This window comes from Chiloscyllium punctatum, chromosome 15 (assembly GCF_047496795.1).
Source record: "Chiloscyllium punctatum isolate Juve2018m chromosome 15, sChiPun1.3, whole genome shotgun sequence".
NCBI lineage: Eukaryota > Metazoa > Chordata > Chondrichthyes > Orectolobiformes > Hemiscylliidae > Chiloscyllium > Chiloscyllium punctatum.
The window spans coordinates 35,090,823-35,112,926 of NC_092753.1; the positions used below are offsets into that span (position 1 = coordinate 35,090,823).

A 22,104-nucleotide genomic window follows, 5' to 3' on the forward strand; every position below is an offset into this window, starting at 1 on the left:
AAGAGGAGGGACCTAATTGAGGTGTACAAGATAATGAGAGGCATAGATAGAGTTGATAGCCAGAGACTTTTTCCTCAGGGCAGAAATTGTTAACACAATGGGTCATAGTTTTAAGCTGTTTGGCGGAAAGTATAGAGGGGATGTCAGAGGCGGGTTCTTTAGGCAGTGAGTTGAGAGAGCATGGAATGCGTTGCCAGCAGCAGTTGTGGAAGCGAGGTCATTGGGGATATTTAAGAGACTGCTGGACATGCATATGGTCACAGAAATTTGAGGGTTCGTACATTAGGTTTATCTTACATGAGGATCAATGGTCGGCACAACATCGTGGGCTGAAGGGCCTGTTCTATGCTATACTGTTCTATGTTTATCTATATTCAGCATATATAAAGTCTATAAACACACAGCTATTAATTGGCCTTATGAATCAGTTTTCCTTTCAGAGATTTATCATTTATTTATCAGTCTTTAGCTGATTTTAACATTAGTCATGCATGTTACCAATGTTTAAAAATAAACATGCAATTTCTAAAATAGTCCTAATCTTACAACAGCTTCACTCAAATCAAAAGAAACATTAATTTCTGGGGAAGGCAATTTTTAAAATGAATCAGTCTTGCTTTTATTTATACAACTGAAGTGATATTTCAAAGTACAATTAATCTAATTAATGGCAAAGGAATGTGCAATTCAAACTATTAAGATAATCCAAGCATTTCTGTGTTAATCAAAACTTTTGGATGAACATTGTTCTTTTGAAGTTGAGCCTAGAAACATAGATTATTCAGTTACTGACAGCCATCAACACGTAACAAATGAATTCCCATTTCACTGGATAAACCACTAATATAAGTAATGAAGAGAACTGTTGCTGAAAATTTTACTGGCAAGATTCATATGATCCTCTTTCGGGAGGACTGTAAAATTACCTCTGCATTTCATTTAACTCAACACTTTCAATGAAGTGCAGCACGTCTGAAAAAGGATACATTCAAGACCCATCAAGTCAGGTCCTTCAAGATACACACACAGGCAACTGACAGTTTTTTTAAAAATAGGATTGCTCTGAAGAGAGACAGATCAACCAAAAAGTAGCACAAAGAGCGAGCAGCAGGCAAAGACAAAAAGCCTCCATCAGAACAGAAGGCAAGTGACAAGACATGATTATAGCTGAGCCACTATGGATTCAAAAACATTATCCAGGATTGAAAAAAAAAGGTTGTAATTTCAGCCAAGGAAGTCAATTAAGGTTTATTTGTCTTGATTGTATTTGCTGAGGTGCAGAAATCATCTTTTACTGAAAATATTAAAGTGGGTTTCCCTTGTATTTGATTGAAAATGGAAACTGAACTATCTTAAAAAAAAACCTGATTTCATCCCTCTGTACATACATACATACATACATACATGAACCAGTTTGTCAAAACAGAAATGAACAAAACATTCTGTAGACAAGTCCTGCAATGATGCATGCATCCACCGGCTAGTACAGCAGTAAATAGTTGAACGGTCAATCCACAATTCTATTTATAGCCTTGAAGGCAGCATTATCTGCAGTTTCCCCTCCAAGTCACACATCATCCTGACTTGGAAAAACATCCCCATCCCTTCAATGTCACAAGATCAAAATTCAGGAACTCCCTCTCGAACAACACACCAATTGTACTGTACTGGTTGAAGAAGGTGGCAGTTACAGGTTAGCGAGCAATCAATGGCACTCACATCCCATGAATGAATACAGTAAAAAAACTCTCAAGATATGAAAACACAAACCACACCCACATTGTGGTGTCAGAATTACTCTGGCACTTAAAGCTCACCAAGGCAGCATCATATCATTAAACCAGTTTTTATTAAAGCTAAAATTCAGAGGGGATCTAATCCAATGTTATAAAATGCTGGAAGCAAATTGCTTAACTTGAATAGAATTTAACACAAGGTATAACATAAACCTTGGCTGAAAATGTGTTGCTGGAAAAGCGCAGCAGGTCAGGCAGCATCCAAGGAACAGGAGAATCTATGTTTCGGGCAAAAGCCCTTCTTCGTCGATTCTCCTGTTCCTTGGATGCTGCCTGACTTGCTGCGCTTTTCCAGCAACACATTTTCAGCTCTGATCTGCAGTCCTCACTTTCTCCCATAACATAAACCTTGGAAAAGTTAGCAAATTGACCAAGGACTGCCTGAATAAGGATAGAGAAAAGTCTGTTATAGGGTTTAAGACAAGAGAGATTGAAGATGAGAACTTTAATTGAGCTTACCAACTAATTTTCTCTGCTTCATTCTAACACTTTAACCTGTCTCCTTCTGATTTGGCTGTACAATGTTCTCACAGCTCAATCCTGATATTGTTATCAGCAGGTTTGATGACATAGTGTTGTTTGCCAGTAAACTGACCTCTCCCTTTCAGTCAACTCTAAATATTTCCTCCTATCTTCCCTCGACCATGAACACATCAGGCCATTGCTTTCAGAACAGTCACAGATCTCACCTCATCTGGTTGCCCAACTCAGTTTGCAAATCCTAAACAGACCAAATCCACTTCCCTCACAATCCTAACACAGAATTGACCTGGTAGTCCTTTTGTTTTAATTGGTTCATATCACACTAAACTGATTTCTTCCTCCCTTGACTTCACCATACTCCCTTTCTCCAGTCTCTCATCACCTACAGTCATGACTTGTCTAACACCCTCCTTCACCTCAGTTACCATATCCTCTTCACCAAGAACGGCCAATCTCCCGATACTTCCATCATCCACCAGAACAGTTTCCAGGCTATTTCTTCCTTGAATGGGAGATCAATTGGTTTTCATTGACCACCACCCATCCCTACCGGCTGAAATTGTTCTCTCAGTATCAATTTCTCTTCTAATTGATCTCATTTCCTTTAAAAAAAGCTGTCTTTCCAAGAAATGCAAATTTCTGCAGGTACTAGAATTTTGAAATAAAAACAGAGTGCCACAGAAACTCAGCAGGTCTTTTTGTGCATGGGTGTACCTGTCTTAGCTCTGCCTGTCTTTTTATGGGATACATAGAACATTTCTTATTAGTCATACTTGGGTCCTCTTCCTCAATGCTTTCCTCAGTACACTGACAGCTGAATTAGTGGAAGGTCCTGCTCTTGCTGAAAATTGGAAAACTTAGTTGCGTTTGTTTCCAATTTCCATTCTTCTCTCAGTTCTGTATTCTTCATCTCTGACTCTTTCCTTTTCCTTCACTGACTTCTCTATCTCCATTTCTGGCAACAGACTATGTTCATTATAAACTCACTGACTCACACATTGACCCAACTACACTTTGCAACAGGAGGACTCCATTCCATTTCCTAGTTCTACTGTCTCTGTCAATCTGCTCCAATGACACAACCATCTACAACAGCACTTGAAAAATTTTCTTGTTTCTCAACAGGGCCTTCAGAAGTTTCCACCACACTTCTCACACTTCCGGTCTCATCCATTCACCACATACTGGAAAAGTGCATTTCCTTTAGCCTCACTTTTCACCATGGCAGACTTCTTAGAAAATACATTTTGCCAATTGTTACCTCCAATACATCTCCCGCAACCACTTTCTCTCCATGATGGTCCACTCATAAACACACTGTTCCATTCCCAGAGCACTTTGCACACAAGTACATGAAGAGTAACACCTGCCCTATGTTCAATGCGAAGCGGCAATTTACATGCACTTCTTCTTCAACATGATCTGCCCAATATTGGAGGGACTAAATGTAGACTGGGCAACCACTTCACAGTACACTTCTGCTCAATTCCCAAGCACAACAATGAGCTTCCAATAGCCCGTCATTGAAATTATCTACCTTGCTCCCACACTGACATCTATGCCCTTCTTCCAATACACTGTTTCAGTGAAACTCAACATAACCTTGAGAACCAGCACATCTACCTTTCCTTCAGCACAAAGGGATTAGCACTGAGTAAACAATTTTATCCTTCTGTTTATGTTTCCTTTATTTTGCACATTTTAATTTTTCTCTTTTTTTGTTTTCAGACAGCAGCACACTTGCTTTGAGCACATATTTTATTCCTTTGTTTCTCTTGTGGTGCTACTACCAATCCTCTTCATCCTTTAAGATTAATTCTTCTGTCTTTCAATGGCACCGGTCTTCCACCCAATCACAGATCTTACTTTATCCGTCACCCATCCACCTCTTTACTCACATCCTAGTTAATCTCCAACTTGTCCCAGTTCTGATTCTGAAACATGGAATATTGTTTTGCTCTCACCACAGATGATGCTCAACCGACTGAGCATTTTGACATTTTCTGTTCGAATTTCAGATGTCCAGCATCTGCAGCATTCTGCTTTGAAAGCCCTGAAGTGATGTCCTTCTGGACAGTACAGTGTGTAAAATTGAATCTTTGGAGGGGAACTTCTAAAATACTGTTTCACAAATTGGACTTATTTTCATCTCTCCCAAGAGACTGGGAGGTTGGGGGTTGGGGGGAGAAAATGGAGAGAACCGGGTAGATGGAACTGATGATGTATGATGTACATCAGTCAAACAATAACAGCTTTAATTGATTGTCATTTGAAACCTTGTGGTTGGAGACGTATGCACAAATATCATGGTTACTCATACCTCATAAAGCACAATAACTTTAGCATGAAGATATGGAGCTTACTTTCTGACTCAAATCTAGGAACAACATTTTCTAGTCTATTAAGCTTAGTTAGTATTTCATTGAGTTTGTTAAATTGAGGGAGAGTACCGACGATTCTAGTCAAAATATCAAATGGGTGACTGAATTGAGTAGTTGTGATTGATAGATAAAACTGAAATTTTAATGAGTTGCCCAAACTTCTCGATACAACTCCTTTCATGAACCTTGCAAACCACTCACTTACATTTTTACGTAAAAATCAACAGCACAAACAGTGCCCTCTCATTACAAAAAAATTGCCATTTCCCTACCTCTCCTTCTAAGGAGCCAGGAATTCATAAAGTAAGCACTGAAAGTTGTATAATTATTTCATAACCTTAAGTGGTGTCGAATCTCTACCATGTTGTACTCAAAAGCCTATAGACAGGAAAATTTGGATTTGGACAAAAGTCATGACAGCTGCTTTGCCGTGGGGACTCCAGATCTTCACCTTGATTCTGCCACAGTGAAACCGATACCCTAAGGGGGCATAAGACCCATTATTATTGGCAACATTTTACTCAGAGTGAAATGTAATGGTTCAAATGGTGTGATGAATAGAATCATGCTCAAACTCTGAGGGAGCAAACAAATCTATTATTTGGAAATTTCTCACACAATCCTATCAGGATAGATGCAGTTTTGAAGAGGTGAGGATAAATACAGGATGAATATGGATCTTGAGTTTCTCAGCTTTGTGGAAAATACTTAACTTTACAACCTCTGATGCTTGTGATGGTATTTTAAGGTTGTTCAACCTTTTTGCATGGAGTTGCTACATTTTCCTTTCTCTCAGTATAGCAAACATTATAAAGGTTTGGCAAAATAGATAACACGAATAAAAAAAAATCCAAAGCAATAAATTGATCATTTAAATAAACAAGGAGTGAATTTTAAAAAATTAGAAAATTACTAAGCAGCACAGCAAACTAATATTACTGCTTCTTAGTTATTTTGTTCGAAACAGAACAATAGACAGATCAGGTACCAAGTCCTCACTGTGAGGAGAGGACAGGGGTGGAGAGCATCTGCCTAGTTCACCCAGTTTCCAGCCTCTCTCTCAGACCATCATAGAATCCCTACAGTGTGGATACAGGCCATTTGGCCCAACAAGTCCACACCGACCCTACAAAGAGTGTCTCACCCAGATCCATTCCCCTCTATTTTCCCTGACGAATGACCCTAACCTACACATCCCTGAACAGGGCAATTTCGCACGGCCAATTCACCTAACCTGAACATTTTTCAAATGTGGGAGGAAACCGGAGTACCAGGAGGAAAACCACGCAAACACGGGGACAATGTGCAAACTCCACACAGATCATGGCCAGTGGCTGGAATCAAACCCACATCCTTGATGCTGTGACACTGTAGTACGAACCAATGAGCCACCATGCCCTCCACACACCCTCAATTTTATCTCTCTCCCTCCTGCCTATATATATTGTCTATTTATCACTCACCTTCTTACTCTCCTCCAACTTTGTCCCTTTCTCATTGGCATTCTTTCCCTCCTCTCTTCCTCGAATAGCACATGTTGCCCCTCTTTTTTACATCTTCCTTCCACTAGAAAGATTCTCTCAATCCATCCCTCCTGCCCACATTCTATTCCCATCTCTCACCCTCCCACTTGTGCAGATACACACTCGCATCCCAACCCCCTTCCCATCCGTACATTTTTTCTCTCTCTCTCTCTCTCCCCTTTCTCCCAACCACATGATCTCTCTCTTGCCTCCTCTTTCACCATCTCACACACATTGTGCAATTTTGGGAGGTCTGATCTCCCATCTTGACCGCATTTCTTTAACTAGCTGGTGCCTCCTGCAAAGACAGTGCCATTTTAGTTTTGAATTGGATAAATCAGAGACCTTTCAGAAGTGAAACACCACCAGTGCTTCATGCAAGCCAGTGGAAAGCATTCAGAAAATGGAACATTGAGATGAAACCTTGAGGTTATCATGAACAAACCCAACAGATTTTGTGAACAAAGACAATGAAACTGTTTCGTATTTTCCCTCCACCTGTGTTTTTCCTGCTTACCATTTTTGTGTGTGTAAAAGAGTTTTTTCAGGGGTTTGTAATTTTAATTTGTAAAGTTTACTTAATTTAGTATAATTATTTACCTATAGCTGGGATCGAATAACCTGTAATAAATAATAATTCCCTGCTCAGCAATTGGTATCCACCATGGTCAAAAACGGTCAAGGAAAACAGTTCAGGGTGAACTTTTAAGAGACACTGAAACAAGGATCCAACTTGACGCAGAGCGCACTTGAATGAATGACACACTCTTAAAAAGTACTCGCATTTTAATTTTCTGAGTTATCAATCTTAACTGTGGTACTTCATATACAATTGATATTTTCTAGAGGGAGAGAAAACTGCAATTGCAGAAAGAAAGCTGTTACCTGATCAAGTATGGTCTTTCGCTTTTTCGGGTCACTAACTGAAGACAACTGCATATCTCCCATTTTCTTCATTTTTTCATCCATATCAATTTTCTGTTCAAGCTTCTTCATCTCCGACTGCAGCAGTTTAACAGTATCTTCTCTGCGATATTGTCTTGCCACTGAAGCTGCACAGGCAGAATGAATTGCAGTAATCCAGTTTTCCAGCTCTGTCTGGCTGCAGGTCTGTTCATACACAAGTTGTGAAAATTTAAACATGAGCAAAAAAAGCTTGTCAACTAAATTATATTAACTGGATTAGTGAAAACAAACCACACGTTTAAAAACAAGACTGCAATTGACAGACACCAGTCACTTGCAGAATTACTGACCTCTATAAACATGAATGACCAGCAAGTACTAACAGTGCTCCAGCAATATCACTAGTACATCACAAAAGAATGATGACCAGTTGTTCTGGCAACTCAGTCCTAGGTTTTTTTTTGCCAATTCGGAATCATTGTTGTATACAGCAGAGAAGGAAAAATAACTTCCACCAAAATTAACCTTCCCCATGGAAAAACTGAAATATTGAGACATCAGATTAATGACAAAAAAAGGTCGAGAATCTTAACATCTACAGAAGTAAGCTCTGATAAAAGAACCTACTATTCAAAATCACATGAAAATTCCTTCCTTTTGGAAGCCTGCTAAAGCTAGACACCGTAGGCACAAACCTCCTTTCTTTCCACTACAGTAAAAATTTCACAAAGCATATGTGACGTTGAGTACAATGGTTAATGCAACCATTGCTGAATGGACATTTGTTTCATGTAAACTGAATCAAAAATATTGACAAGAAATTATACGCACAATCGTATGTGAAGACATAAAGTAAGTCACAAATAAACTGAAAGCCAAAGACAGCATGCAAAAGAATCAGAATTATAAAACCGCTACTTCAATTATTTGCTCATTAATATCTCCTTAAAAAACTGGATCTAGAAAGAAAGCAATAAGACAAAAGTTCTATGATGACTTAGCAACTGACAGAATTTGTAGAGGAGAGAAATAGTTATAAAAGACAGTCCAAAAATACACAAGTGTGAAAAAAAGGGCAGAATTAAAAGATGTATATGCAAGTGTGTGACTCATGTTGTATCTGACTGGTTTGTAAGATTGCTAAGTTTGCAAGCCACTCTCATCATTAATGTATTTGCCATCAATTACCATCCTCAGACAAGTGCCTTTGTATGTCAGATCACTGTATTAGAAAGAAAATAATAAAAAGTGAAAAACATGAAATAAAATATGCAACTTATGCATTGGAAACAAAAAGGATAACTTCTCAGGTAACAAGCAATTCTGCAATGCTACTTTTAGAATTTTAGACAGCTAAGGTTTTAACTAATTCTCTGCCCAAAACTGGGAAATTATTATTCAGGGATATTTGACCTTGCAGAAAGGCAGGAGGGAAGGAAAATGTGGCAGGGTAACGCTGCTCATAAGAAATTAAGTTAGGGCAGTTGTGAGAGACAACCTAGGCTCAGATGAAGTAGAGTCCATTTCAGTGGAGGAAAAAAATAACAAGAAAAGGAAGACATCGGTAGAAACAGTGCAAAGACCCCAAAACAGTAGCTACTCTTTGGAAAGACAACAACTCAAATAATTGAAGCAAGCATAAAGAATACAGCAATAATTATGGGTGACCTTAATCTTGACACTGATTAGGTTAATCAAATTGAAAAGGAAGCTCTGACAACAAATTCAACAAGAGCTAGTTTCTGAGTGGAAAGGCAGGCTGAGAGAAGGATACAAAAATTTACAGCAAGGTGTGATAGGATAAGTGGGATTAAGTTTACAAATGGAATATAATGTGGGGAAATGTGAAGTTGTTCAGTTTGGAAGGGAGAACAAAAGAACATTTGTTTAAATGAAGAAAAGCTGCAGATATCTGCAACACAAAGGGACTTGAGGATACTTGTGCACAAAACACAAAGCTTGTGTACTGATGCAGTAGGTAATCAAAAGGCTAATGGAATGTTGGCCCTTATTTCAAGGAGTATAAGAATAGGGAAGCCTTATTGCAATTGTACAAGGTGCAGATGATTTCACATCTGGATGCTGAGCAGTTTGGTCCCCCTTATTAAGGAACGTGGGGAACATGTCCACCACTCTGCCCTCATCAATCCTCTTCGTTACTTCTTCAATAAACTCAATCAAGTTAGTGAGGCATGATTTCCCACACATAAAGCAGTGTTGACAATCCCTAATCAGTCCGTGCCTTCCCAAATACATGTAAATCCTGTCCCTCAGAATTCCCTCCAACCAGCTGCCCACCACTGATGTCAGGCTCACCGGTGCAGAGTTCCCTGGCTCTTCCTTACCACCTTTCTTAAATACTGACATGATGTTAGCCAACTTCCAGTCTTCTGGCACCTCACCTGTGACTATCGATGATACAAATATCTCACTTCCCTAGTTTCCTTCAGAATTCTAGGGTAGACTTGATCAGGATCTGGGGATTTATGCACCATGATGTATTTCAAGACATTCAGAACCACCACCTTGTAATATGGACTTCAATAAGGCGTTCGACAAGGTTCCTCATGGTAGACTGGTTAGCAAGGTTAGATCATATGGAACACGGGGAGAACGAGCCAACTGGATACAGAACTGGCTTGAAGGTAGAAGGCAGAGGGTGGTAGGGAGGGTACCACATGAGACATTACATCAGATGACTAAAATCTTGGCTTAAAGAGAAACCTGGTGGCAGTCTTAAATGTAGGAAGTGATACAGAAAGGTTGGGAGATGTCGGCAGGAAACCCCAAAACTTAGGGCCAAAGTACGTGAAGGCATAGCCCACAATGGTGGAGTGACAAAAACAACAAAAATGGGGTGAGTACGAACTTATTGCCAAGTGGACCTGCAGTATTTGGATTTTCCACTTGCTTGAATCATGCCCTTTCCCCAACTGGCAAAAACAGAATCGGTTGGAAATGAGATTCGGACTTCCACATCATGTTTAAAAATTTGCAATGTCTTTATGATTCAAAATCCTGGCCATGGTCTCCAAATCCCAGGGAGGTGTTCGAAATGTCAGGCTTTGAAATGGTTAAACTTCAAATTGGGCATTTAATTTCTAAATAGAATGGAGTTGCAGATCCAGATGACAGTTAATTGGAATTTCACCCTGGATTCAAGCTAGAAGTGATTAACACAGTGATAGAAATAGGCTTTGGGAAGAGTCTCAAGTCCCAGTAGCAAGCCATTATAGTCCTGGTTTACCTATTTCTCAAGACAATCCTGAGCCTCACACGCAGGTTAATCTGCAATAAACTGAGAAGCAAGAGAGAGCAGACAGTGAGATTGCGCAGCCAGACTGCATTGTTTAACATAAAGAATGCAGGCACATGTCCACTCCTGGATTGCAGCAACGATATTTGTGTGGATTTAAGTGTGAACAGAAGTTTCAGTGAAACAGTAATCTTTAGGAAAACCCTCACCATGAGATTCAGTTCAGAGATTAGAGGTTATGCAGCTGAAAATGGGAATTGATTCCTGGTCCCTGGTCAACAAAGTGACCATTTAAGGGATAGAGTGAGTTACACCACTTGGACTAATTTAAAAGTTAGAATTTTCAAAAACTTAAATTACCATATTCAGAAGTCAGACTCCAGTTTCAATTCTTCCCCAAGAGTGACACCACAAGAACACACATTTTGTCATTAATAGGTATTCAAATTTTTGAGAAACGCTCACATTGTTTTAAAATTACGTATAAGCTGATAGCAAGCTATGATTTATTGTGATGTTAATGATAGAGGGAAGCATATCATTTCACTTTCTGGCAATTCACAAGTGACAGCCAAACTTCTCACCACAAATTTGCTTTTTGTTTTGAAAAAAAAAAGTACACTTATAACAGCATTAACTAGCTGTTATTTTCACAGCAAATTGCGGGCCTTTAAAATTTGTAAAAATGCTGAGCAGGACCAAACAAGAGTCATTGCTTTCTTTGAACAAGTTTCAAGTGAACTAGATTCTGGACAATGGGCACAGGTCAAGGCTACACATTTCTTCCCTGACTCAAACTAATAGTGAGGATGGATATGCTGATGACTCGAACAATTGAAAAAAAACTTCCATGAGAGGTAATGATCAAATTTGCTTGATTTTCAAAGCAACATCACACTCAGCATACATAGTATTAAGCTTTTGCTGGCCAGGCTCCCTACTGGCTAAAAGTTTTTCCTCTCAGTTCTATGCAGTATATCTGATAGTCTTGTTTTGTTATTTATTAATGCTAATTAGGAAAAAAAGCTGACTTTGTTGTTTTAAATCCAAGCTGTTTTTTTTTCTCTAAATGACAGTCATAGAGTCAGAGTCATACAGCATGGAAAGAGACCACTCGGTCCAACTCGTCCATGCCAACCAAGTTTTCCAAACTAAAGTAGTCCTATTAACCTCCATTTGGCCCATATCCCTCTAAACCTCTCCTACTTATTAACCTTTCTTTTAAATGTGGTAACTGAACCATTTTCTAGAACATAGCAAAGTACCGCACAGAACAGGCCCTTTGGTCCACTATGTTGTGCCGAGGATTAATCCTAATCTAAAATAAAATAACCTAACCTATGCATCCCTCAATTCACTGCTGTCCATGTGCATGTCTAGCAGTCGTTTAAATGTCCCGAATGACACTGCTTCCACCACCACCGCTGGCAACACATTCCAAGTGTTCACAACTCTCAGCGTAAAAAACCTATGTCTCCTCTATACCTTCTCCCTAACACCTTAAATCTATAACCCCTCTTGGCGGTCAATGGTGCTTTGGCAGCCCTTCCTCTGGCAGTCCATTCCACATATGAATTACCCCCTGTAAAAAAATGTTGTCACTCAGGTCTTTTGAAATTTTTTTTCCTCTCACCTTAAAAGTATGCTCCATACTTTTGAACTCCCCTTCCATTGAGAAAATACCTTTGTTATTCACTTTTTCTATGCCCCTCATGATTTTCCAGATTTAAGGTCACCCCTCAATCTCCTACACTCCAATCAAAAGTTCCAGCCTATCCAGCCCCTCCTTATAACTCAAACCCTCCAGTCACACCAACATCCTGGTAATTTCTTTTCTGAACCCTCTCTAATTTAGTAATATGCTTCCTATAATAGGGTGGCCAGAGCTGTATAGAGTACTCCAAAACTGTCCTCAGCAATATCCTGTACAACTTCAATATAATGTCACAACTCTTATAGTCAATGGTCTGAGCAATGAAGACAAGCACATAAAGTGCCTTCTTAACCACCCTGTCTACCGAGGATGCAACTTTCAAAGAACCATGTACCTGAAACCCAGGGCCCTACTATTAATTATGTAAATCCTGACCTGGTTTGTCTTACCAAAATGTAATACCTTGTATTTATCAAAATTAAACTTCAGCCGCTAATCCTCAGCCCATTGTCTCAAGATGCCTTGTAATTTCAGTTAAACTGCTTCATTGTCCACTATACCACAAACATGAGTGTCATCTGCAAACTTACTAACTACGTTTCCTAAATTCTCATCCAAATTGTTTATTTAGATCAGAAACTACAGTGGATCCAGCATCGATCATTGCGGAGCATCACTGGTCACAGGCCTTCAGTCTGAAAAACAATCCTCCATTACCACCCTCTCCTACTGTCAAACCAATTCTGTATCCATTTCCTTCACACCAATGAACTGAGAGCATCTGTAATGCTGTGATTCAGTCTTTTTAATTATGTTTACGTTTACAACAGGTAACTTCAACATTTGTCTGTAGCTATTCAATATTAAAATCATGTTTTTGAAGCAGTAAATTGTGTTATTCAAATAACTGAAGGAGGAAGCTATATGGACTGGTAAAGAAAAAGATACACATCCTTTTAAATGGATTTCTCAGAAATGAACTCTGTAACAACAAATTTTGAAAGAATAAATTGTTTTGAAATCAAATGGTGTTAACTTGACGGAGTGCTAGATAATGCAGTTGTGAAAACAAGCTTATATGTTAGAAACCTGAAGTATGTACACTGCAGGTCTGTCAACATCTGGTTAAATGTTTAAGGTTCAAGATGAAAACAATTCTGATGAAGAACTCAGTCCCAATACACCCATACAATCAACCAACTTTTCACTTTACATGCTGAAAAATCTGCTCTACAGTTAAGCATTATCCATCTATAATACAGAAGCTATTTTTAAACAATGATGTGTAGGTGCCGGAGTTGGACTGTGGTGGACAAAGGCAGAAGTCACACAAATACCAGGTTATAGTCCAACCTGTTGGAGCTCTCCGAAAGCTTGATTTTAACAAGTTGGTCACTCAACACAAATTATTTAAAAGGTGTAGGATGCATAAAAATGGTTTGATGACGCATTCTGCACGTAATAGCAATTATTGTGGAACCTACTCAGCAAACTCCACCAGACTATATAAACTGTGAAAGTCCAGATTCAAAGATCATTAATTATTTGTGAATTTTTGCTTCAACAATCCAGAACTACAAATTGGACAAGCGCAAGTTTGACTCCCGCAGAAGTCATTCATTAACGTATATTGTGGTCCCTCTCATAGCATGCATAAAACTGTAGCTGCACTTTTATTGAAATAAAAAGTGATTTACACTCCACTTAAAAGTTATTTTGGATGCAAATGCAAATATAGTTGAAGTTGCCATCAAGTAAGTGGAGCTGCAGATAAGAAACTGAAAACTCAGTTCAAGAATCATGAACATGACGACAACAGTGTGATGATTTTGCAAAATCACTGGTTCCTCATGCAATCTGCATTGACTATCCAAGTTGGGAAGTTAAATCATTCAGAGTTGAAAAGGGTGGCACTGGAAAATCACAGCAGGTCAGGCAACATCCAAGGAGCAGGAGAGTCGATGTTCCAGGCATGAGCCCTTCATCAGGAAGGAGGAAGGGGGGGGGGGGGGGGGGGGGGGGAGAGAAGAGGGATGAGAAATAAATGGTTGGGGGGTGGGGGTAGTGGTGGCGGGAGGGTGGAAAGTAGCTGGGAAGGCAATAATTGGATGCAGGTGAGGGTGATAGGTCAGTGGGAATTGTGGATTGGATAGGTGGGAAGGAACATGGACAGGTAGGACAGGTCAAGAAGGTGGCGCTGATGTTGGAAGGTAGGATCCGGGATGAGGTGGGGAATGGGAAATTTGGAAACTGATAAAATTGATTTTGATGCAGTGTGGTTGAAGGGTCCTAAGGAAGAGGAGGCGTTCTTCCTCCAATTGGTAGGCTGCTTCAATTTAGTGGTTGCGGAGACCCAGGACTTGCATGTCCTTGGGGGAGTGGAAGGAGGAGTTGAAATGGTTGGCTAGAGGGCAGTGGGGCTGTTTGGTGCACTAGGACCAGATACGTTCCCTGAAACACTCCGCAAGTTCGCATTCTGTCTCCGCGATGTAGAGGAGACCATATCGAGATCAACAGACACAGGAGGTGTGTGGATGGGCATGAAAATCTTTACCAGATGTGAAAACATCCTTTGGGGCCTTGGACGGAGGTGAGGGTGCAGGTTTTATACCTCGTGCGCAGCAAGGGAAGGTGGAGAGTGTGGAGTCTGGGTTGCTGGAGAGCATGGATCTAAGAGGGAGTCATGGAGGGAATGGTCTCCATGGAACACTGTAGTGCATCTTGCAGATAGTGGTGGGGAGGGAAATATATCTTTAGTGGGTGTGGTTTGGCTGGAGATGGCTGAAATGGCAGAGAATAACATGCTGCATCCAGAGATGGAGGTGGGGGGGGTGGTGGAAGCTGAGGGCCGGGGGGGTTCTATCTTTGTTGCTGTTGGAGGGGTGGGGTTCAAGGGCAGAGGTACGGAAAATGGAAGAAATGCGCTGGAGAGCATTGATAATCCCTTGGGAGGGGAAACTGTGGTCCTTGAAATAGCAGGTGATCTGGGATGTCCTGGAAAGGAATTGGTCCTCCTGGGACCAGATACAGCAGAGGTGGAGGAATTGAGAATAAAGGATCATGTTTTTACAGAGGTGAGGGGGTGGGAGGAGATGTAGTCCAGGTAGCTGTGGGAGTCGGAGGGTTCAAAATAAATGTGTGTGTTGAGTTAGTTGCCAGAGTGGTTCAGGAAAGGGAGGAAGATGTCAGAGATGGTCCATGTGAACTCAAGGCCAGGGTGGAAGGTGTTAGTCAAGTTGATGAACTGTTCAACCTTCTTGTGGGAACACAAGGGGGTGCCGACACAGTCATCAATGCAGCAGAAGAGAAGGTAGGGGATTGTGCCAGTGTGAATGTGAAAGATGGACTATTCCACATATCCTAGGGAGAGGCAGGCATAGTGGGGGCTTATGCTAGTGCTGATGGCTACCCTTTTAGTCTGAAAGTAGTGCAAGGATTCAAAGGAGAAGTTGTTGAGGGTTCCACCAATCAAATGGAGCATGTCAGTGGAGGGGTCCTGATTAGGTTGACAGCAGGGCAAGAAACAGAGGGCTTGGAGGCCTTCATCATGGCAGATGGATGTGTACAGTGGCTGGATGTCCATGGTGAAGAGGCGGCGTTGGGGGGCAGGAGAAACAAAAATCATGGGAGGTGGTAGAGGGCATGGGTTGTGTCCCAAATATATGTGGGGAGTTCCTGGACCAAGGGGGACAGGACAATGTTGAGAAATGGGGAGATAAGTATGGTGGGGCAGGAGCAGGTGGATACAATAGGTTGACTGCGGCAGTCAGTCAATCTCCTCATTGACCTATCATAATTACCACCCCACCTGCATCCACCTATCACCTTTCCAGCTACCTTGCCCCAGCCCCAGCCCCAGCCCAACCCCCACCCATCTCTCAGCCCCCTTCCCTCTCCACATTCCTGATGAAGGGCCTGTGCTCAAAATGTCGACTCTCCGGCTCCTCAGATGCTGCCTGACCTTCTGTGCTTTTCCAGCGCCACACTTTTCAACTCTGACTTTCCACCAACTGCAGTCCTCACTTTGTTCAAGTTAGATCATTCAATCAAGTGAAACACGGCCAAGAGGAGCAATGTTTACTTAAACCTAGATGCAACTTTATAGCTGATATTAAAGGCTTCTTTAGAGACCAATGGATCCAATTAAAGACAATTAAAATGAAAACACCTTGACAGCTTAAAATTTTCCTCAATCTAAAACATAGTCATAGAGTCATAAACCAACTTGCTTCATTTTAAATTATTTTAAAATTCATTTGTGGGACTTGGGAATCGCTGGCTGGCCAGCATTGATCGCCCATTTGGCCTTGAGACGGTGATGGTGAGCTGCCTTCTTGAATCGTAGAAGTCAACACTGTTGACCCCACAATACCGGGAGGGAGGGAATTCCAGGATTTTGACCCAGTAATTGTGACGGAGTGGCAGTATATATCCAAGTCAAAGTGGTGAGTGGCTTGGAGGGGAACTTGCAGATGGTGTTCCCAAGTACCTGCTGCCCTTGTCCTTCGAGGTGGAAGTGACTGTGGGTTTGGAAGGTGCTGTCCAAGGTTCTTCGTTGAATATTTGTGGTGCACCTTGTTGATAGCTCACACTGCTGCTACTGAGCGCTGGTGGTGGAGGGATTGAATGTTTGTATATGTGATTCCAGTCAAGCTGCTTTGTTCTGGATGGTGTGAAGCATCACCCATCCAGGCAAGTGGGGAATATTCCACCACACTCCTGACTTGTGCCTTGTAGATGTATATTGGAGTGTCAAAAGGTGAGTTACTCGCTGCAGTATTCCTAATCTCTAACTTGCTCTTGTAGCCACTGTATTTTATGTGGTGAGTCCATTTGAGTTTCTGGACAATTGTAACCCCAAGGCTGTTGACAGTGGGGGGATTCAATTTTGGTCAGACAATTGAATGTCAAGGGGCAGGAGTTGATGGCCTTTGTCAGGCATTTGTGGGGTGTGATTATTACTTACCACTTAGTGGTCCAAGCCTGGATATTGTCCAGATCTTGTTGCATTTTAGCACAGACTGCTTCAGTGTCTGAGGAGTTGCAAATGGTGAACACTGTGCAATCATTGGCGAACATCCCCACTTCTGACCTTATGACAGAGGGAAGTTCATTAATGAAGCAGTTGAAGATTGTTGGACCTAGGACACTACCCTGAGGGACTCCTGCAGAGAGTCCTGGAGCTGAGATGACTGACCCTCCGCAACCAACTTCCTTTGTGTCTGGTATGACTTTAACCAGCACAGTGTTTGCCCCCTGACACCCATTGATTCCAGTTTTCCCAGGGCTCCTTGATACCATGCACAGTTAAATGCAGCCTTGATTGTCAAGGGTTGTCGCTCTCACCTCACCTCTGGAATTCAGCTCTTTTGCCCATGTTTGAACCAAGGCTGTAATGAGATCAGGAACGAAGTGACACAAACTGGACATCACTGAGCAGGTGTTGCTCGATAGCACTGTCAATGACCCCTTCCATCACTTTACTGATGATGGAGAGTAACCTGATTGGGCATTAAATGGTCAGATTTGATTTGTCCGGCTTTTGCATACAGGACATACCTGGGCAATTTCTACATTGTCGGGTAGATGCCAGTGTTCTAACTACTGGAAATGCTTGGCTAGGGGAGAAGCAAGTTCTAGAGCAGACAGCTTCAGTACTATTGCCAGAATTATATCAGGGCCCATTGCCTTTGCAATATTCAATGCTGTAGCTGTTCCTTGATATCAAGTAGAGTAAATCGAATTGGCTAGAGACTGGTATCGGAGATGCCAGGGACCACTGGAGGAGTCCAAGATGGATCATCCACTCGGTAGTTCTGACTGAAGATTGTTGCGAATGCATCAGCCTTGTCTTTTGCACTGACGTGCTGGACTCCTCCATCATCGAGGATGGGGATACAGTGGAGCCTCCTCCTCCAGCAAGTTTTTTTAATCATCCACCACCATTCATGGCGAGATGTGGAAGGACTGCAGAGCTTAGATCTGATCCATTGGTTGTGGGATCACTTAGTTCGGTCTATCACTTGCTGTTTACGTCATTTGGCATGCCTCCTGTTTGGTAGCTTCGCCAAATTGACACCTCATTTTTTGATATGCTTGATGCTGCTCCTGGCATGGCCTCCTTCACTGTCTATTGAACCAGGGTTGATCACTGGGCTTGATGGTAATAGTTGAGTGGGGTAAGGTATATGCTTGGCCATGAGGTTGCAGATTGTACTGGAGTACAGTTCTGTCGCTGTTGATGGCCCACAGTGCCTCATGAATCCCGTCTTAAGCTGCTAGATTGGTTCAAAGTCTGTCCCGTTTAGCACAATGATAGTGCCACACAACACGATGGAGGTTATTCTCAATGTGAAGATGGGATTTCATCTCCACAAAGGTAGTGCAGTGGTTGCTTTTACCTACACTTAGCTTAAAAATGTGTTGCTGGAAAAGTGCAGCAGGTCAGGCAGCATCCAAGGAGAAGGAGAATTGACATTTTGGGCATAAGCCCTTCTTCAGGAATGAGGAGGATGTGCCAAGCAGGCTAAGATAAAAGGTAGGGAGGAGGGACTTGGGGGAGGGTCAAGAAGGCAGTGCTGAGTCTGAGGGTTGGGACTGAGAAAAGGTGGGGGGAGAGGAAATGAAGCTGGAGAAATCTGCATTCATCCCTCTACAAGGATCTCAGTGAGTCCCTCCCTCACTGCACCCCCTCGGTCATCTCATCTGCCCTGAAGCTCTTCAGCCACGTCCTCAAACAGACTCGCTACGACAGCCACATTTAATTGTTATTAACCACAAGGGATGAATGCAGATTTCTCCGGCTTCCTCATTTCCCCTCCCCCCACCTTTTCTCAGTCCCAACGCTCAGACTCAGCACTGCCTTCTTGACCTGCAATCTTCTTCCCGACCTCTCCGCTCCCACCCCTCTCCGGCCTATCACCCTCACCTTAACCTCCTTCCACCTATCGCATTCCCAACGTCCCTCCCTGAAGTCCCTCCTCCCTACCTTTTATCTTAGCCTGCTTGGCACACCCTCCTCATTCCTGAAGAAGGGCTTATGCCCGAAACGTCGATTCTCCTTCTCCTTTGATGCTGCCTGACCTGCTGTGCTTTTTCAGCAACACATTTTTAAGCTCTGATCCCCAGCATCTGCAGTCCTCACTTTCTCCTAGTCGCTTTTACCTACACTGTCAGGGACAGATGATTCAGCAGCCAGCAGATTAATAAAGGTGGAGGTCAAGTTCATTTTTTCCTCTTGTTGGTTCCTTCACCACCCGCCACAGACCCAGTCTAGCAGTTATATCTTTTTGGACCCGACCAGCTCAAATCAGTAATACTGGTGCCAAACCACTCTTGGTGGTGAACATTGAAATCCCCCAAAGTTCAAAGTTCATTTTGCACCCTTGCCACCTTCAGTGCTTCCTCCAAGTGCTGTTCAACATGGAGGAGTACTGATTCATCAGGTGAAGGAGGACCGTACGTGGTAACCAGTAAAAGATGTCCTTGCCCATGTTTAACCTGAAGCCATGACACATCATGGGGTCCAGAGTCAATGTCAAGGACTCCCAAGGCTACTCCCTCCCAACTGTACACCCCGTGCTGCCACCTCTGCTCATTCTGTCCTGCTGTGGGACAGGGATGGTAATGGTTGTGTCTGGGGTGTCTGGGGTGTTATCTATAAGGTATGATTCTGTAAGAATGACTATGACAGGCTGTTGCTTGACTAATCTGTGAGACAGCTCCGATTAGAGCAGTGTTGGAAACGCACACAGGTAAGGCAGCATCAGAGGAGCAGGAAAATTGACGTTTCGGGCAAAAGCCTTTTCTTTCCCAATGACGGGCTTTTCCGGTTCCAAGGTCGATGCCAGTGGTCCATCCAGTTTCATTTTTGTTGTGACTTTCTCACGATTGGTACAACTGAGTGGCTTGCTCGACCATTTCAGAGAGCAGCTGAGAATTAACCACATTGCTGTGGCTCTAGAATCAAATGTAGGCCACACCAGGTAAGGATAGCAGATTTCCATCCCTAAAGGACATTAGTGAACCAGATGGGTTCTGCCAATAATTAACAATGGTTTCATGGTCATCAGTCAACTCGTAATTCCAGATTTTTTTTATGCTCACAAGCTTTATCTTAGTTGATCAATTGCTGTTGTGAAATCTTGCTATGCACAAATTAGTTAACACATGTACCTCCACAACATTGATGACACTTCATAATTAACACGCTGCAAAACACTTTGAGATGGCCCAACATTTGTTTATCTTTCTATATTTGTAGCCTTTCTTTTGTGTCAATGAAATGAGCCTTTGCAGTGCACTGGTGTGAGGTTTTGAAGTGGAGGAGCTACGATCAGACAGTCTGGAAAGGTGGATTCTTTAAATGGTTGAAAGTTTTATCCATGGCATATATTTTTGTTTTTGAAACAAGATCTCACACTTAGCAATCAGTTGGTTTATGAATAATCTGATTTTGTGTTGATTGAGTGATAGATATAAAATGCAATTTGAGTTTATAATTACTTTTATAAAAGCTGTTTTCTAGTATTCTGCTTTAAAAAAAACTTCCCAGCAAAGAAAACCAACATGGCCAGACACGAAGATTGCATGACTGCTAACAGCTGAGCCACAACTGACATAAGTGACATGGTAAATGAACTGAAAATGTCAAAATCAATCAATTAAGGCAGCTTAAAATTCCATGAATTGCTAGTGGTCTAAAAGTTTATGTAATGAAATGAATACAAGTATTTAAGAAACACTACATTTCAGTCCAGAATCTGTTCACAATTAAGAAATTAGTTGGATAATTGTAGGTAATATAGCTGGGGGAATCTCAGACAAAAATCACAATGAAGGATAACTCAAACTGAACTTATAAATTTTCATTGAAATATACAGCATTTGTTTATCGATAATGAATGTAAAATGTAACTTCATTACTTCCACCAGTTTAGTCAATTAAGTAAAATAAAAAATATAAAGTGCATTTTTGTGACAGTAATATTATAAGATCAAAGGTTGGTTCATGAACTTGAAAATTGAGCAATGTCAGAAAGATGAGTGGTATACTACTAACCTGAAATAAAAAAGCATCTCCAAGTGAATTGCTGAGACAGAACACATTATCTTTCTTTGGATGTTCGGGCACTGCCTGAACAATGCTATTTTCAATCCAAACCATGTGCTTTGGTGCACTGTTCTGATCCACTCCTGATCTTCCATCACCATCGTAGAAAAATAAAGTGCAGCCTAAAGTTAGAAAACGAACATAATATTTTAAATTAAATATAAGTTACAGTAACTAAACAATGTCAATGCTACCTATGTAACAAATTTCAGTTTTTTTAAGGTCTTTATACTGAGAACTGTCAAACACTTGATATAATTTTAAATTCTTTCTGGTCAATTTACTTGGTGCATTCATAAATATATGAATTCCTTACTGGAACAACCTCGAGTACTTTATCCAAACGGCCAATCTTCAGGCATCAACCTTGAGAGTGAATAGCATTGGGATTTCTGCTCAATGAATATGTCTAATAGTTGCCGCATTTCCACAAGAGGCAAATGGATGATCACCAACAACATGAAGTCTAGCTGGTTTTGTCCACATTCCAAAGGAACCAAGTCTATTTGTAGCTCTTCTACAGTATCTCAATTAAGATTGATTTAACTGCACAATGCAAATTCCTGAAGTAATCAGTCAGGGGATAGAAAAGTTAACTCTCGTGCATAGGAAGCTTTATGAAGTCGAAACACAATCTCAGAAACACCAACGAGCTCAAAGTAAAAGAAACAATAAAACTTTTTTGGACTTTTGTCACACACCTGGGAAGTTGCGTGTGGAGGCTGAAGAGATTGGGGAGACACTGAATGAATACTTTTCGTCAGTATTCACTCAGGAACAGGGCATGGTTGCCGATGTGAATACTGAGTCACAATTAATTAGAATGGACGGCTTTGAGGTATGTAGGGAAGAGGTGTTGGAAATTCTGGAAAGGGTGAAAATAGATAAGTCCCCTGGGCCTGATGGCATTTATCCTAGGATTCTCTGGGAAGCAAGGGAGCAGATTGCAGAGCCATTGGCCTTGATTTTTATGTCCTCGTTGTCTACAGGAAT

At 41.4% G+C, this 22,104-nt stretch overlaps 1 protein-coding gene across 4 annotated transcripts in view; it reads right to left on the bottom strand.

Annotated features, from left to right (window-relative positions):
• LOC140486192 (rho guanine nucleotide exchange factor TIAM1-like) overlaps positions 1 to 22,104 on the bottom strand; it is a 334,442-nt gene that overhangs the window by 170,364 nt on the left and 141,974 nt on the right. For all 4 annotated transcript variants that reach the window (XM_072584976.1, XM_072584973.1, XM_072584974.1 and 1 more), the window contains 2 exons: positions 21,061 to 21,233; positions 7,069 to 7,293 (listed from right to left, as the gene is read on the bottom strand). In XM_072584976.1, the coding sequence (XP_072441077.1) occupies positions 7,069 to 7,293; positions 21,061 to 21,233 (398 nt within the window). The remainder of the gene's footprint in view (positions 1 to 7,068; positions 7,294 to 21,060; positions 21,234 to 22,104) is intronic.